The sequence below is a fragment of the Suillus fuscotomentosus genome, assembly GCF_016647785.1.
Source record: "Suillus fuscotomentosus strain FC203 chromosome Unknown F5891scaffold_34, whole genome shotgun sequence".
In the NCBI taxonomy this organism is placed as follows: Eukaryota; Fungi; Basidiomycota; class Agaricomycetes; order Boletales; family Suillaceae; genus Suillus; species Suillus fuscotomentosus.
In genome coordinates, this window is record NW_024539546.1 from 429,597 (window position 1) to 445,522 (window position 15,926).

Below are 15,926 nucleotides of genomic sequence, written 5' to 3' on the forward strand. Positions count from 1 at the left end.
AACGCTTGGTCGGCGAGGCGGAAGCAAAGACATTTCAAAGAGAATACAGCCAGATGTAAAGAATGGTTATAGAAACGAATAGCGAAAATTAAAAAAGGAATGGGATGCACACCAAGTGCAAAGTTTCAGATGGAAGTACAAGTCAAAAAAATGAAGCTGAAGCGGGGACTAGTCCAACTTCGCCTCGAGTAGACGTTACTTACGTCTGGCATTTGACGGTCCACTTTAAAGTTGGTTTTATAAACTGCGGGACATCTTGTCTTTCTCCTCAACTTAACCTAATGTTGCGCGTCAACGCCAGTAAGTTAGAGATGGTGCAAGCAAGCTGCACCACACCTGGACGATGCTAACCTGGAGTCAACTGAGGGATCGACATACTAGTGGATCTAGATGCCATTCACACACTCATCTTCCTAATTTACGGAAGCTCCTGATGGAAATTCCTATATTGCGTTGTCAAGGAACGCAGTGTTAACCCCATCTCTTCGGAAGAACAGGGTACATTACCTCACTCTAACCAGAGCCAAGACCGACGCTTTAGTAGTAGCCCTGCCTAGCCTCGCTTATTTCAAAATCGTTTTGCAGAAAAACATTCTAAATCAGATGTCTATTTTCAAACATCATACAACATATAATTCACAGCGCCAAACCACCTCAGCACCGAGTTTCCAACTGATCTTCAAACAGCCTGGTATGCGCCGGACTGGTTGGCAGGCTGTGGTGCTGGAACAGAGCTAACTTTTGAGGGAGCACGTGGGGTGTCGTCATCCACCGTCTGGTAGCCATCCCGGCCACCGGAGGTGAAACCCCCAGGCATGGACCAAACTATGACAGCATGAACAATCTGAGGGTAATTACTCTGTAAGGTTAACTTACCCGTAGGACCATGGATATCAGTTCCGAGGCCGGGAAACTGCCCCCCGCGTTGACGCATGGCAACCAAAAAAGCACCAGTGGTTGGTATCTCGATGGGAGTGAATTTAAACGTCGATAATAGTATTTCAATTGCTCACCTTCAACAATAAAAGGACGACAGTAAGGAACCTAAGGAAGCCACCTTGCTCATTCTTGATCATCCACAGTACGTCATAGAATATCGAAAATGACAACAAGCCCGCAAACTGGCTCTTTGTTGAGATGCCAATCACCAGGTACGATGGAAGTGACGATGCGTACCAAAGTCAGCGACTGTGCCGCGTCGCTGCTCTCCTGTACATACGAACCGAAGAGGAAGATGGGCAAATTGTATGCTGGGACGGTAAAAGGACTGATTATGAAGGCCAGCGCCTGCGCAGTACGCAATGCGTAATGAGTAATCCTTCTCACCAGAATGACTGAAGGTCTACTTACTGTCTCTGCGAGTAGTAGTTTCGCTGGGTCAAGTGCCTGGATAAAGTCTGCCATCTTTGCTCGTAGTTGTGAATGTTGATGAAAGAGGTTTCAAATAAGGGGACTGCGCGAACTTGCCTTTTTTGTGCCGGTCCTATACACCTTGTTCAAGTAGCACTTCTTCTGGCTCGGTCGCAAACTAAATTCAACATTTCACTAGTTGCATGTCCCAGCTTGGTCTCAGCTAATTACCACTAGCAGGCGTTTCGCGCATTTCTTGCGCAACTCAAATTCACCAGTTGTTCGCTCATGCCACTGCCCCAGCGCAAAATAGTCGAGGAGCTGCTCCGACCTCCTTTTGGTCCATATCGTGACGAAGAAGTGCTCAGTACAGAATGCGAGAGCAAGGCAGGAAAGATCCTGGTACTGAAGTCATTTCAGCTGGCTTACAACGACGAGATTATTGGGTACCGTTTCTGCCCCTTTGTACTACGTGTATCTCGCTGAGTCTTATTGACAAGGCTCGACGAATCCGAGCAACCTCTAGGTACTGGAGAGGTGGACACTCGACAATTCCGTTTTCGTGGAATTCTTGGTATACGTTCGCTCGTTTGGCTATCTCAAGTCGGCGTCAAACGAGTGGAAGCAGAGCTCAACCTGCGTGCCAACACGCGTAGTATGTGTGCAGGGGAACGCCCTCCCAATACAATAACGCTTGAAGAGCTATTTAATAGGAAAAATAAATTTCTTGGGGGCCCACCCGAAGATGGTGAACTCGAGCTCAGGTTGCAAATCCAGGGTTTCAGGAACTTCCCAGCTCTATATATGACATGTGCGTTTGGATGCCTACACGGTACAATTTTGAAGAACTAAGGTCGAAAATATCCAGCCAAGCTACTTCCGGATGGATTGTTATGGCACTCCAAAGACCGGTGGGTATCATGACATATGATTCTAGACACGTCCTTACTCTCCTCTAGTAATCGCACCTATGAAGTTGCAACAATGGACGTCTACACCTTCCAGCTCTCAGAGAATTTCTTCTGGCGTTACCGGCTCCTTGCTCTCATGACAAAGATCGTTGGAGAGGGACGAACGCCGCTCGAAAAGCGGACCCCTGAGTGGTTTGTATCCCAATACCTCGAACGGTTCGCTCATCCCGCCAGTGATGAGCACGAGCGACTCATCTACGATTCTACCGATTCCGATGTCGATGAAGGCAGGACTCAATTGCCCCGTCACCCAAGGCGAATACACAGGCGCGATATTCTAGGGCTATTTGCTGCCCAGTCGGAATGGTTCGTTACTGATAACGAAGTGAAGCGCAAGCGGATATTTCCTTTCAGACCATGGAACGCGTTTAGAAAGGAAGTCAGAAAAGCAAGATGGCAAGCTGCACGCAACAATGTCATCTGGGGCTGGCCGATTGGTCGTCAGAATCAGCCGGACCTGGCATCAGAACCAGGCAGCGAAGAGGGAGATGATGAGGATGATGAAGATGACGAGGACACAAGAAATATGGTGGAGCGGAATCCTGTCATTGGCAAGGCGAACGAGATCGTGCGCCGTAAAATCGACAAAGCCAAAACCAGACGAACCCTGCCGTCTGCCCGGCGTGACAACGAAGCCGGCTCGTCATCGTCGTCCTCAGATGAACTCGATCCTGCTAGGGCACATGCGTATATGTCGGACTTCTCTCGGGAATCATCTAGTACTGCTTCTGATTCTTCGGATGAATCCGTGGACGAGCGCCTGCTTGATTTCGGAGAGCTCATCCCACGCCAGTTGTCCCAAGTCCCGGCATTACCAGGCCCCGATAACCGCTGGTGGTGCCCCGTACCAGAATGCGGGCACATGGTTGATTTGCAACGTCTCACACGAGATGATATAAAAGCCCTCTCAGCAACCACCGTCTTCTATCTCATGGAGAAGAAATGGCGGAGTATTCGAGAAGATGAAAGAGCTAAAAAATGTTTCTTTGAAATGGTATCTAAGCATTACGAGGATCATTTTACAGACCTTGGTTTAAGGTTTGTTCAGACTAAGGGAAGGGTAAGTAGGTCGAAACCAGTCTTTTACAATCGTTAACAATATTATTTCAGACCGGAATAGATTCGATCAGGGATAAACGGCGTGGTCCGCAGGCGGTAGTCATCGTGAAGGAGGAAGTTATTTAAGAGCCCCCCTGATTCCAGTTTGGGGCCCTATAAGTACATATTGTAATATAGGTTGCAGTTTGTTACATAATAACATCCCACGGACTTATTGTGTACTCAGTACTATCACTGACGGGGTTTTTCAAAATGGGTATTGGGTTTCAAAATTCGCTGATCATCATATCGCAAGCTACGCACTGCACAAAAATATTCTGCGATTTTAGTTAGTGTTCTCTAGTGTCTATAGAAAACATCGAGCAGTTGTGTTCACAATAAATCATCCATTGAAATATGTCACACCACTGAATGTTAATGATTGTAATGCTACAATCTATATACATTGTCAAACAGGACAAAAACTATGTGAAAACAATCTCTGTCCTTATACAAATGATGCTTACCACTGCGATTTCTATATCATGATTGAGTGAGGGTAGAACCATGTTATCAGTGAAGTTGTTGAAAGAGTGGATGCTGCACCGTGACTATAGTACAGCATCAATTATAATCTCCGCTCAAAAACTGTACATCGAGTAAACAGGGGAGGTGTATCTTATAGCAGCCAGATGGGGTCATCACTCACCAGCGCAATGACCTGGACTGTGAGTTTAATCCTCGTTGGTATATATCCTACATCCAGTCTTTGATTATACACTTTTGTGAACATACTCACTTTCAATCTATTACTATCATATCCTTTCCACTTAATGCACATACTACATTTAGATTTACTTACTGTGGATAGCTGGTCTATATAATGTACATGCACGAATCCGTAGAATCTTTGATTTCCTTCGAACGCTCGTTCAGATATCGATATTCAAAATTCTGCCGAGCGTACCGTTGTGGAGCTATAAAACTCCAGTGTGACATTGCTGTGACAAATTTTGAAACAGCATATCCAGTCCCTGCCAAACTGACATCGCACAACCGGATTCCTTCCGCCGCTCGAACATCATCGCAAAAAAAATCAGATTTCACCTGGGTGTGATAGAGCACGATTTTTCCCACAGGTCTGTCAAGAAGCGGAAAAAAAAAAACCTCTTGACGAGTGTGCTACGCTTCAAACATTGAAAACCTTTGAAAAACCCCGCCAGTGATAGTAAAGTACTAGCAGCCTAAATGACTTCAAGGAATGACAGGATAATGATGTAGTCCGTGTGGTATAAACTATCTAGGTCTAGCGTTCCGCCCCAAGAAAATGTCTCTTAGCCACATCCATGGCCTTCCCGTTCTGCGTGTTTCACCAGCAGTGCTATCGCCCTCTTCCACGTCCTGCTGCAAGAGTTCAGAGCGAGGATCGCTCAACACTCCCCCGTCCCGAGCTTCTTCCGAGTGTCTCCCCCGTCCCTCACTCACAGTCCACCTCCGGCCACCTGCAGTATCAGCCAAAGACATGGTCTCATTGACGACAACTGCAAAGCCAAGTCCTCCACTGATACGCCTAGAAGTTCTTGTTGAAGGGAGAAGCCCGAATCCAGGGCTGACTGGTGAGAGACCTATTGTCAATCCCGTAGGAGACAATACGCTCGACGATTGCTGCTGATGTAAAGATGAGGACATAGTACGCATAGATGCAGATGGATCGATAATGGTGGGGTGCTGACGTGATGAGCGGGAGGTGCCTGGTAGGGGTGGGGAGATGCCCGTCTGATGGGCTGTAAAGGGAGGTGAAAGCTGTGAAGACGATGCGCTGAGGGTGTGCAAGGAGACGGGACTCTGGGGGAAAACAGCGCCCTCCGACCGCACCCGGCGGTCCATAGGAGGCGCAATTGACCCAGAGAGAGATGAGCCCTGGGGACCAACGGCAGTACTTGCATACGAAGGGTAGTGTGGCGAGGGGTTTGTTTCGGGAGTTGCGCTTCTGCTGTTGAGTTCTGATTGGTCTTCAACGTCAGATTCAGTTGCTGTATCACATTCATCGACGTTGGCTTGGGCACTGACTGCCCAAACCCCAGCAAGAAGAACAAACATGCCGACTATGACGAGGATAAGGTGCCACCCTGGGAGTTGTCCAAGCTGGTCGAAGTAAACCAGGCCATTGATAATCGATGAAAAGTTATAGAAACAAAAGGCAGCTAGATAGTCTCCGTGTTAATGGCACTATCAGGAAAAATACAAAGGAATAGGACACACATGGGCAGACAAATGCAGGATCTGCAAGTCGCAGACCACGATTAAGGTACCAAAGTTGTCCCAGAGCAAAAATAATGAGTCCACCAACAAGAATCCATGCCTCCCATCTAAAAAATTGATTGACGCCGCGGAATGTGAGGACAAGAAGTTCAACACCAGACTTTGCGAAAATCAAACAAAGCCCAGACAACGTCCCTGAAGCTGCAGCATATGCGAGGGCAAGAAGAAGCGGGGTTCTGCCAGGAAGCGGTACGCGTAACGGTGACGAGGACTTTGGATTGTGTGGGGTAGATTTGGTAGATGGAAGGCGGCCGGGTTTTGGATCGAGCAGTGGTGTTATCTCAGATGCCAAGCTGCCATTGACTTGTTCCTCAGTGGGACCAATGTATAGATTAGATTGTTGTATGCGTGTGGGAGGTAGCGGTGTGGGAGAATCATGCGCGGAGGTACAAGAAGACGACAGGGGTGAGTCATGGTTGGCCTGCAACAATGAATAGGCTGCGGCTTCCAGTTGTCTCTTGTAAGAATATTCAATACCGTGGGTCTGCAGGAATGCTATATGTACAATCAAAACGATATGTCGCGACTGGCACGCACCACGATAAGGCACACGAGTAAGATGAAACCTTCGGCACAGAACCAGCCTATAAATGCAGGACGCGCAAAAAGTGCCATCAATTCGTCGAGGCTACGCGTGGTTTCAGGAACGATCCCATAGATAGCAATCAAGGCAGCGCCACCAGCGATGAGAGCTGTTCCCAGGAGCATTCGTGGGCGAAGGAGGAGATTAGCGAAGAGGGCATTCCAAAGGAGAGAAACGGCGCCCAGGGGTGCCAGTATGACGACCGGAAGAGATGCTATTTGTATGAAAGATCCAAACACATTAGATATCAAAAAGATGGCTGGCAGAGGTTGTGTTAGTCGGCGGAACGAATATAAGCAAAGTTTGAGGGGGCTCACCAAATCCTATCAACCATAATCTAACAAACGTAAGGGGAGGCTGAGTTATAGAGGATATATGACTCACGGTCGACGGTGTTCTACTTTCTGGTCTTGTTCTTGAAGCTGCGAGTTATGAACATGGCTACGACGCTGGATCGCAAGACCAAGGCTTTGGACGAAAGATGCGAGCAGTCCGATGAAAATCCCCAACGGTATGGGTATGTCTTGATTTAAATTTGTGTTGGTAAAGAGTGGAGTAGGTGCTGCGGCGACATGGGCTATAGAGGACGCGATGTGCGTACAGCCTGTGAGTATGCCCATCGACGACGGCGGGGAGGGAAGAACTTGTAAGAATCTTCTACTTGTCGTTCAGGTGCCAATTTGGTGTGCACTGGCACCAGTAGCTAGAAATAGAATAATCTGTGGGCAAGAAGTGTAGACGCGTTGTATGTAGCAGTAACCGAAGAGGCAAGGAGGTAAGTATTACACACGTGATTGACACTAAAATGAAAGTCTCATGGAATTGACATAACTATTCTATCACGACTTCCTCTGCTTGTTGTATAATAAGGGGATCTGCACAAGCCACTATAGGAGCTCTCATGAAACATGTTCAAGTGGTGGAGTGCTCTGGCGACTGAGTACAATGGTCATATGATCATACAAGGAGTTCAAGATTCTCGTTGGGTGTTACAGTGACTTGGGCTACGCTGAGCTGCATTTTGCAGTATTAAGATAGGTTGCAGACCAAGGAAGATACGACTCATACGAGAACCTTGATGGTCTTGGAAGCATGCGATACTTGGTTACAGAAGTAGCCAAACTTGAAACTAGACTTCCGCCGACTCAGGAGAAAGGCCAGCCTTCTTCAAATCTTCTGAGGTAGCCTTTTCGCCTCAAGCTTCTTCGTCTCTGTGATCACCTTCAAGTTATCCTCAGCAGATGCTGTTTGGCGCCTAGCTTCCATCTCCTTGACACTAGTTGTTACATAGTGAAAGATTTCGAAGTAAGGCTGGATAGGATACCTTCGCGCAGTAAGTAACTGACCTTCGGGATGGCCTCTATGCTATGATGTGTGGTCTGACCGAAGAACCCAGTTTATGATGGTTGTAGACGTCGATGTCATGAATGACTGGCCGTAGTTCTATAAAACTTCAAGCGTGACTGATACATTACGGACACTATCAACGATAACACCCACTGTGCCTCGGGGAAATCAATAGTGGACCGACCAGCCTTGGGAGGATCGTAATCCGGCTCGAATGCCTTGGCCAGTAAATTCACTCGTCCGTCGTTCATGTACGGAGCAACAAGTGCAGCAGCAAGGTGTTGACATTCTTCCATTCAAGGGAGCGGCGAGGTAGCTTGACGTGGGGTTCCGATGCCGATAAACGGTGCGGAACGGAACATGTTGGGTGCGCTGCGTACCACGTGCAAGAATCCGTGACGACAAGTCATTATACTACGCGGTACTGCTGGCATACAGATTATACCTGTGGACTTTTAGGTTGGATTAGAAGGGATGGGCATTTTCATTCGCCTATGGTCTGTCTGGGTTGTGAGAGGGCTTGCTTATTGTACGGTTACATCGCGCACTTGCGGGAAATTTGTGTGTAATTATGTACATAGCTGTTGTCTGAAGACACGCGCCGCAGTATTTGTGGCTGTGTGCTTCGACACAAGTTCCTTCCTTCAAGTTTAGCGCCGCTGGTCACTGTACATGTATACCGAACATTGTCCCGAGTAATCACTACCATAAAAACCAACCTGACAATCCTCGTTCAAATTCAATCCACTTTTCAAGGTCATGTCATCTCCTAGCAATTCCAACCCTCAGTTTAGTGATGCATCGTCTGTGTCCACTTCGGACACATCATCTCTTCGTGAACGAGGAGTCTATGAAGCGTCCGGCGATGACGACTCATCTGTCTTTACTGTGATAGGAGATTTGGACACCACCGTGACTCCTAGCCCTGTGGGTTCTCAAACAGACTTGTCAGGTTCTTTAGAACAAAGCATGTCTGAGGCCCGTCTTCGTCAACTATACGATGAGGAAGAGATTGAACGTTATCTCCACTTGTTTTCTGCTGTAAGTTCTTGCCGTACTCGATGGGTGGTATATCCTGAGGTTCAATAAGTATGTGACGGAGGTGAGACTACCAGGTGCTTTGCGTAGCATCAAGGCCAAGCCATCAAGTAGCTCTCTCCACCTTCCCCAGTTACCAACACCACCCCCACTCCCTCCACGACCATTTGCTCGTAATATCTCTGAACAAACAGAGCCGCCTACACTTCTTCCATCCACTATTCCTCCAGGACAAGCGGATCCCTCCTGGTCCGAACATATTGCCATCGTGAGTGCTACTTTATCACAGTAATTAAATCTCAATTCTCCAGAAATATATACTACCAGCTCTTCCACCGATGCCTCATCCGCCACCATCCTTCTCTTTAAAGCGTCTGAAACTTACTAGCCAGCGTTTTTTCCTCGCAGTAGTTCCTCCTTACCAGACTTTCTTCCTCTCCATGGCAAATTTAGCGTTATGGAAGGACCCACAACGTAGCGGGCTATATTGCGCGGTAAGCAGGCTGTTGCTTTTGGGAATCGGTATATTCACCAACATCCAGGCGTTCTGGGGACTATGGTTGTATGATCTCCTTCTTCCGGCGATAATGTTTGGAATTTTGTGGGAGATGCTTAGCCGGAGACTTCTCCCGTATCCCACTTTAGAATCTTTACAGATGCGGAGAAAAGATTCCGAACGTGCTAGGGAGTTCGGAGACGAAGTTCAGGAACGCCTATCGGCACCTTCACTGGGACCCAAGGATATATTTCAGTTCCTCAAATCTCACAGATCTGCAGCAAAAAGTAAAACCAAAACCCTTCCCAAGGACACAGGGGTGCTTCAAACGAGTTTAAATGGCGATGGTGGCGAGGATGAAGTGGCTACTGTTCTCGATGGTGATACCCAAGAAGAGCAAGACATCAAACGAGAACTCCTGCACGCTCTCAATACTGTCGCTGATATTCACGAACGTATTAAAAAGTACGTACCCCGTGATTCGTGATGGGCTGTCAACTAACCGAATATCCGTCGTTGTTAGCGTCTTCATCTGGAGACGACCAGCAGTCTCCCGAAGATATGCAATCGTGAGTAAGTTCTGAGGATTACTTCGGCATGCGCTTGACTCCCAGAAAGATTTTGGCTGTTGTAGCCTGCTGCACCTTGATCATTCCCGCGCATTACCTAGCAAAACTTGTATATGGCAGTTGCGGGTTATTGTTCTGGCATGTCACTCCTGTGTTAGCCGCTCTACCACCAGGCGCTCGAGCCAGGTTCGTGTTCAATGTATATTTGCATCATATTTTGTTAAGTGGCGAAATAGACTGCCCGGTCCGTTGACTGATGCCCCCACCGATGCCGACTATGCTATAGAAATCATTACACAAAGGATTGCCAGGGGTGAAGAAATCAAGCCTCCGCGCAAGCCTCATTCTTCGAGTCCTCGTGCTAATAGCACAAACGAAGCCGATCTTTCGGCGATCTCGACTCCCGACGCATCATCCAGAAGCCAAATGCAAACTAATGATGGCGTTGATTGGAAGAAGTGGGGATCACGTATCGCGCACGGCAAGTCACTGCTCAGTGAAGGCAAACAACGCTTTTCTTCTGGACAAGTGAATACGATCGGTCTGACGTCCGCAACTTTACGAGATGAAGACACACATAGTACGCCTATAATAATCCAGGCTGTGCTACAACAACTGATCCGTTCTCAGCATACCCTGCACACCACACTTCAGCGCCTGGTCTAATCACACTGACCACTACTACAGTATACTTCACGACACTCGCATCACAACAAGCCAAATTAATTATACCTCGCGGAAACCTCTGTGGCGTGAAGAAAACCGGTTTGATGAAAGGGCTTCTGATTTCCTGGTTTGACGGCGAAGAAGGTCACGGAAAAGAAATAGAAGAGAAGTTCCACTGGGTCGGCAATCGAGATGAGCTTTTCGCGCGCCTTCTTGGCCCAGATGGTGCCCGATGGATGCGAATCTGAAGCTCGAGAGTCGACGCGTCAGTGGCTGAATTAAAACTCAGAGAGCTCCGCGCAAAGGACCATACCATGAACGACATACGCTTCCCCCCTCCTTCATAATTTATTCGGTCTCTTTTCCTCTATCCGTTTTTTCGTACGTTTATTGTATGCATTCTGCTCATTGATCTCTTGCTATTGCCGTAACCCATTTGCTAACCCAATTTTGTCATTTATCTGCCACCGCTCGCTCATTCTCCAAGGACACTAAACTGCCAAATGTTTTTCTCCACCGAACTGTTGTCCAGGAGGGATAGCGGATTCGGCCTTCTTTGGTATTGTTCTTGTATGCTGCATGGACGCTGGAATCATATCTCATTGCTTGGTGTTACCAACATTAGGCTAGCCGCAACCCTTGGCTCGAAATCAGCCTTTAAGAAATTACCCAAGCGCTCCGTATTGACAGCAGATATCTCTCAATTGTGTGATCTGATTGCTTCTCCTGCGGAGCCTCTGGCTCTTCGCCTTTCAAGTAACTTGATGGTTGGAGCGGCACGGTAGGCAGATCAACTTCGTCGGGGCCCTTGATACTCACTCAGTTCCACAGTGTATATAAAGGTTTTGTAATTCGTGACTGTACAACCACATCTAACTTTGCTTCTAGTCAAGCAAGAACTTTTTCTTTCTGATGTCACGAGTTGCTTCAACTCCCTCAAGCGAGTCGTGCAAGAGTTCCGTTCGATGGCTGCATCCGAAGCCCATCTTCAGATGGCTCAGCCGAGCGTGAGGTGAGTTAACTCACACGATGAAAGCCTCCTCTGACACCTCCTGTCAAGGCCATCAGCTGTTACCCTTGCCGCTGATCCTGGTGCTGCATTTTCCATGGATTTTGACGCAATGGTCGCTGTACGTTCTGTCTTTCTTTCTGTTTGTCTCTAAGCCAACGATGCGGCTAGGACTGGGACGAATACTTGAACATTGGAAGTACGTTAGATTACTGTGTCTCAGCTCGCGTAAATTTATTCTGAATCGTAGACAACAAGGGAGGAGCGGAAGAGGGCTCATCCGATGATGAGTACAATCCAAAAGCCAAGAGATCAAAAGGAAAGGGTAAGCAGTCTGCAGTTGCACCGGCTTCCACCGCAGAAAACGCCCGCGCCAATGCGCATACACTCAACGAAAATCACGACCTCTTCCTCGCTAATTCTTTCGACGCTTCATTTGGTGGCAGCGCCGCCAATATGATTCCATCTTCTCAGAATAATACCTTCGGCTTCGACGATAGCTTTTTCGGCGCTTTTGATGGCCTGGATATTGGTGAGGGCGTTGGCGATGATCTCGTAAGGGAACTTGGTGAAGGCTGGGGAGGAACTGCCCCGGAGAACCAAGTCGAGTGCGTGTCCCTTTCGGCAGGCTGAAGTTTGACTGAAATGCCCTAGCCATGATATGCAAGTGGATGAACCGATCGACTTCGGGTTCAATGATGCAGATAACCTGTATTTCGAACACAATGTCCCCATTGACGATACCGGTGCATTAGAGCAGAATGTCTTGCCGCTTCCTCCGTCAGCCTTTGCTACGCCTCAAGGCACACAACGGGGCTCAGCGGGTACGACAAATTACTCCACATTGACCACCTTAACTTATGAAAATTTAAAGCTGCCCTCCCTCCCTCTTCCTCCCTTACCGGACACTCCCTCGAATCTCCCCCTGGACCTTTAGCTGTAATTGCCACGCAGGTCGAAGAGATTGAGCCCGTTGCACCTGACGATCATCCGGCTGAACCCGCACCACCTAGGAAGATCAAGCGCGCTAGACTTCTTTTAGATGTGCGAACGGAGTTGACGGATGACGAATTAAAGGTGTGTAATAACGCCGTTCGTGACCTGCAGCTACAGCTTGTATTTCTGTATAGGCTGCACGCCTGCATTATCTGGAAGAACAGAATGGTATCCATCGACAAATTGCGCGGAGGAATTTTGAGAAGGATCAAGGCAGGCTCGTTGACGGTTTGCTTTGGGCTATTCCGGAACACAGTAAGCTTCGATTTTGTACTTGCGCTCATCATGAGCTTACATTTTGAAGTGCAAGCCAAAGAGTTAGTAGACTTCTGGCTGGATCATTTCAAAGCACAATTGGACGCTCGATCTGTGGTCATGATTGGACCCCGTGGTCAGTCTTACAGCACCTTGAGTGTGCCTTATTAAATACACGCGATATTTAGACGACTCTCCTCCGCCAAAACGGAGGAAGACCAAGACCAATGCTGAAATCCCCGGTGAAGTTGAGCGTGTCCAAGTCCGCTCTGAAAGTCCTGCATTCGGTGTAGGCCGGGCAAGCCCAGACTTTAATGCGGGTGGAGCGGATATTGACATGAATTTTGACATGAATTTCGACATGGGCAGTAAGTTGTATTGACTACCATGAATGGCTATCACCCAATGTCCTTTTCAGATGGCTGGGGTGGTGCAGACGACGCGGGACCAGAACTGAACAATCTTCGCTCGTCCGAGGTAAATTAGGCTGGCAACGCTTTTCATACTCCCCTTGACAAGGTTTTAGGAACCGGGACAAGCACGTCATGCCCCGCGCCCAATGTCCGTGCTGGGCGACGAATTCGGCTTGGATATCGTGCAGGGCTCCTTGTCGCAGCGTAGTGCACTCTTCCCTTGGGACAATGCGGGTGGAAGCTCCTCGGTATCTGGTGCAGTATTCCTTGGTCGCCAGAGCAGTGACAAAATCAGTGTTGACCACGCCGAGACTCGCCTGAGGGGCAGCTCACTGAGCCGAAGAGGAAGCTCTATTCCAAGTCAGCAAGGCGACGTATTTGGTGGTGCCGGAGGTTTCCCTGCGAGCCCTCAAATAATCGACGACGATTTTGTATTCAACGGTACGTCGATAAATTCTACGACTTGCCAGGCGATCTAGCTCATGGAATCGATAAGTTCCGGGAGGCAATTCTGTGGCTGAATCCCAATTGTCCGAGGCCAATCCGGCCACCCTGGAGAGAACCTCCTTCAACTTCCTTGAGTAAGCATTTTCACTATCTACCATTTAACCTTGGTGTATTCACATATTGTGCTGAAAGATACGCTAAGATGCAATATAAATCACTGTCTGGGTCGGCTCGCTTTCTCGCTTTCGACGATGTCGTGCCGCGGACCACCAGCACTGCGCACGTCGCAGCAGCAGCTCTCTACCACTGTCTTGGTGTGTTTGTTCTTCCCTGGCACCATGCCGGACCGTATCCGAGTATGGACTGACGCCGATTTGACCAGTGTTAGGCACGAAGGACCTGATCCAACTTCGTCAAGAAGAGGCCTATAGAACCATTGAGATCCGTATCAAGTGATTCTTTGGCCCCCTTGTCGGCCGAAACGTTTTATGCATCGCAATCGATTACATTAAACTCGTGTAGATTATTAATAGTATTGAGACGTCGACGATTCCTTCTATAGTGTTATGCTTGTACTTATATACACTAGCCGCATCAGTGGTTGTAACTGTTGAGCGCTGAGCGCCCTGAACATTCAGACAACAGATATCTTCATTAGACGCCCAATAATCGGCTCTTGCATTTTCCGTTCCGAGACCATGATCAGACCATCCAACAAAATTTTTGATCGTGCCATTTTTCACCCGAACACCTCTCCGAAGCGAAACACACGGCGATAACGTCAAAGGTTTATCGTTTCACGCGCTTATTATTTACTTGGTATGAATATACTACGTGCTAGCCTCCCCTCCTCGTCTCATTTTACTCGCACTCTTAGACCACATTTCGCTCAACGTACCATGTCCTCGCCAGCAGTTCTTGCCGCACGCGCTGCTCTTGCCAGCATAGATCTCACCAGCTATGACCCTGAACAATCGAGACTGATGGATGAGAAGTGCATCTTGGTCGACGAGCAGGACAACGCCATCGGCGCGATGGATAAGAAGACTTGTGAGCCTATTTGTTCTATATTATACGGGGTTTTGATAGCAGACTTCAATAGGCCATCTCATGGAAAATATCGACAAGGGTCTACTGCACCGAGCCTTCTCTGCATTCGTCTTCCGTCCCTCCGATGGCAAGCTTCTCCTACAGCAGCGTGCTTCGGAGAAGATTACCTTTCCGGACATGTGGACGAACACGTGCTGTTCACACCCACTAGATGATTTCGAAGAAGAAAAGATCGAGGAGAACCAGCTCGGAGTGCGGATCGCAGCTTCGAGAAAACTCGAGCATGAGCTCGGTATTCCGCAAAGCCAAACACCAATCGACGAGTTCCAGTACTTGACGAAGATTCATTACCTCGCACCGTCGAACGGTATGTGGGGTGAGCATGAAGGTGCGTTGACAGGTTGAACATACTGGCGCATGTCTTTACCCGCTTCCCATAGTCGACTACATCTTGTTCATGACGGCGGATGTTACGGTGACGCCGAATAAGAACGAGATCCGGGACTACAGATACGTGGACAAGGCTGAGCTACAGGCGATGTTCAATGATTCATGTGCGTATCTTGCTTGCGATATGATGGATGGGAGCTTACTCGGCATGCGCAGCAAATTCTTTTACACCTTGGTTCAAGCTGATTGCTCGTGACTTTTTGTTTGGGTGGTGGGATACTCTTGTAGAGCGGCAGGGCTTTGATGGTCGTGTCTACGCCAAGACTCTAACAGGCGTAGTGGACGGTTCAAAGGTTGTCAAGATGTGATACGTGTTCTTACGGACGTCGGTAGATGTAGTGCAAAAGCAATTCTGTATTCAATAATGGACTCTGGTTTACAAATTCTAAACTGGCTATGTAGCTATTAGAGCATAGAGACAATTCGACTCTGCTACATAAATTCTGATCTGACTAGACACAAATTTGTTCAAGTTCTGTTTGCCAAGCACCATACACAGTCAAGAGACTATGAAGTAGTTACTGAGCAAAGAGAGACAAGAAAAAGGAAACCCCCGACGACGCAGGCCGGTAGTGCAGTGGCAAGGTCATCATGTCCCTCGAGTTGCAAGCAGAGCTCGAAGGAACAAGGGCGGCAAAAATTTGATAACCAAAGAATGAGGGCGGTGCCCTCATAATAGTGGTTAAACTATTAAGAACAGATACTACACTTGATCTAAGCCAAAAGGCCAGAGTGGTAAGGATTCGAGTCGTTCACAGCTCCCTTTTATATCTTCTGAACCAGCGCACGGACCAATTTTCAATTTTACCATAACCGGTCGTAGTGCCACAGGGGTGATCCAGAGTGCTCTAGGCTGGTCCAGATTTACTTTTGATTGAAGAGCTCAAACGCGCGGACGAGGCGAACGCGATAAGCAGCTGTGCAGG

General features: G+C 48.1%; 6 protein-coding genes across 6 annotated transcripts; 4 read left to right on the top strand and 2 right to left on the bottom strand.

Moving 5' to 3' along the window:
* Positions 1 to 577: 577 nt before the first annotated feature.
* Positions 578 to 1,451, bottom strand: F5891DRAFT_1040289 (uncharacterized protein). Its single transcript, XM_041362006.1, has 5 exons — positions 1,351 to 1,451; positions 1,177 to 1,287; positions 1,014 to 1,121; positions 877 to 964; positions 578 to 825 (listed from the first exon to the last, which is right to left on the bottom strand). The coding sequence occupies exons 1-5, from the start codon at positions 1,402 to 1,404 to the stop codon at positions 680 to 682; spliced, it is 507 nt and encodes a 168-aa protein (XP_041224817.1). The 5' UTR covers positions 1,405 to 1,451; the 3' UTR covers positions 578 to 679.
* Positions 1,452 to 3,598, top strand: F5891DRAFT_1147463 (uncharacterized protein). Its single transcript, XM_041365047.1, has 5 exons — positions 1,452 to 1,796; positions 1,851 to 2,161; positions 2,219 to 2,261; positions 2,310 to 3,381; positions 3,432 to 3,598. The coding sequence occupies exons 1-5, from the start codon at positions 1,639 to 1,641 to the stop codon at positions 3,504 to 3,506; spliced, it is 1,659 nt and encodes a 552-aa protein (XP_041224818.1). The 5' UTR covers positions 1,452 to 1,638; the 3' UTR covers positions 3,507 to 3,598.
* A 788-nt stretch (positions 3,599 to 4,386) lies between these two features.
* F5891DRAFT_1173836 (uncharacterized protein) lies at positions 4,387 to 7,036 on the bottom strand. The gene is made up of 5 exons (XM_041365636.1): positions 6,649 to 7,036; positions 6,582 to 6,601; positions 6,219 to 6,523; positions 5,622 to 6,165; positions 4,387 to 5,563 (listed from the first exon to the last, which is right to left on the bottom strand). The coding sequence occupies exons 1-5, from the start codon at positions 6,882 to 6,884 to the stop codon at positions 4,656 to 4,658; spliced, it is 2,013 nt and encodes a 670-aa protein (XP_041224819.1). The 5' UTR covers positions 6,885 to 7,036; the 3' UTR covers positions 4,387 to 4,655.
* A 1,103-nt stretch (positions 7,037 to 8,139) lies between these two features.
* On the top strand, positions 8,140 to 10,756 carry F5891DRAFT_422392 (uncharacterized protein). Its single transcript, XM_041371772.1, has 8 exons — positions 8,140 to 8,652; positions 8,702 to 8,917; positions 8,961 to 9,143; positions 9,192 to 9,610; positions 9,669 to 9,714; positions 9,764 to 9,900; positions 9,951 to 10,294; positions 10,345 to 10,756. Exons 1-8 carry the CDS (start codon positions 8,371 to 8,373, stop codon positions 10,626 to 10,628), a joined length of 1,911 nt encoding a protein of 636 aa, XP_041224820.1. The 5' UTR covers positions 8,140 to 8,370; the 3' UTR covers positions 10,629 to 10,756.
* On the top strand, positions 10,632 to 13,956 carry F5891DRAFT_1234655 (Rec8 like protein-domain-containing protein; the record flags this gene model as incomplete). Its single annotated transcript, XM_041369619.1, has 16 exons — positions 10,632 to 11,161; positions 11,212 to 11,222; positions 11,269 to 11,392; positions 11,441 to 11,510; positions 11,561 to 11,588; positions 11,640 to 11,997; positions 12,044 to 12,213; positions 12,264 to 12,466; positions 12,520 to 12,640; positions 12,690 to 12,776; positions 12,829 to 13,008; positions 13,059 to 13,117; positions 13,167 to 13,494; positions 13,550 to 13,634; positions 13,693 to 13,814; positions 13,883 to 13,956. The coding sequence occupies exons 1-16, from the start codon at positions 10,884 to 10,886 to the stop codon at positions 13,954 to 13,956; spliced, it is 2,298 nt and encodes a 765-aa protein (XP_041224821.1). The 5' UTR covers positions 10,632 to 10,883.
* A 269-nt stretch (positions 13,957 to 14,225) lies between these two features.
* Positions 14,226 to 15,808, top strand: F5891DRAFT_1040307 (Isopentenyldiphosphate isomerase). Its single transcript, XM_041362007.1, has 4 exons — positions 14,226 to 14,550; positions 14,603 to 14,938; positions 14,991 to 15,104; positions 15,157 to 15,808. The coding sequence occupies exons 1-4, from the start codon at positions 14,322 to 14,324 to the stop codon at positions 15,306 to 15,308; spliced, it is 831 nt and encodes a 276-aa protein (XP_041224822.1). The 5' UTR covers positions 14,226 to 14,321; the 3' UTR covers positions 15,309 to 15,808.
* Positions 15,809 to 15,926: the final 118 nt, after the last annotated feature.

Bases quoted from the DNA above. Each gene is read 5' to 3' on its own strand.
- F5891DRAFT_1040289 (XM_041362006.1), bottom strand. From the start codon at position 1,404: ATGGCAGACTTTATCCAGGCACTTGACCCAGCGAAACTACTACTCGCA. The intron at 1,288-1,350 runs GTAAGTAGACCT...CGTACTGCGCAG, and splicing joins AACTACTACTCGCAGAGACA to GCGCTGGCCTTCATAATCAG. The intron at 1,122-1,176 runs GTACGCATCGTC...ACAAAGAGCCAG, and splicing joins CGGCACAGTCGCTGACTTTG to TTTGCGGGCTTGTTGTCATT.
- F5891DRAFT_422392 (XM_041371772.1), top strand. From the start codon at position 8,371: ATGTCATCTCCTAGCAATTCCAACCCTCAGTTTAGTGATGCATCGTCT. The intron at 8,653-8,701 runs GTAAGTTCTTGC...AGGTTCAATAAG, and splicing joins ATCTCCACTTGTTTTCTGCT to TATGTGACGGAGGTGAGACT. The intron at 9,611-9,668 runs GTACGTACCCCG...CGTCGTTGTTAG, and splicing joins ATTCACGAACGTATTAAAAA to CGTCTTCATCTGGAGACGAC.
- F5891DRAFT_1040307 (XM_041362007.1), top strand. From the start codon at position 14,322: ATGAATATACTACGTGCTAGCCTCCCCTCCTCGTCTCATTTTACTCGC. The intron at 14,939-14,990 runs GTGCGTTGACAG...CGCTTCCCATAG, and splicing joins TATGTGGGGTGAGCATGAAG to TCGACTACATCTTGTTCATG. The intron at 15,105-15,156 runs GTGCGTATCTTG...CGGCATGCGCAG, and splicing joins GGCGATGTTCAATGATTCAT to CAAATTCTTTTACACCTTGG.
- F5891DRAFT_1173836 (XM_041365636.1), bottom strand. From the start codon at position 6,884: ATGGGCATACTCACAGGCTGTACGCACATCGCGTCCTCTATAGCCCAT. The intron at 6,524-6,581 runs GTGAGCCCCCTC...AACCTCTGCCAG, and splicing joins ATTATGGTTGATAGGATTTG to CCATCTTTTTGATATCTAAT. The intron at 5,564-5,621 runs GTGTGTCCTATT...GAGACTATCTAG, and splicing joins TCCTGCATTTGTCTGCCCAT to CTGCCTTTTGTTTCTATAAC.
- F5891DRAFT_1147463 (XM_041365047.1), top strand. From the start codon at position 1,639: ATGCCACTGCCCCAGCGCAAAATAGTCGAGGAGCTGCTCCGACCTCCT. The intron at 1,797-1,850 runs GTACCGTTTCTG...CTTATTGACAAG, and splicing joins TACAACGACGAGATTATTGG to GCTCGACGAATCCGAGCAAC. The intron at 2,262-2,309 runs GTGGGTATCATG...ACTCTCCTCTAG, and splicing joins TTATGGCACTCCAAAGACCG to TAATCGCACCTATGAAGTTG.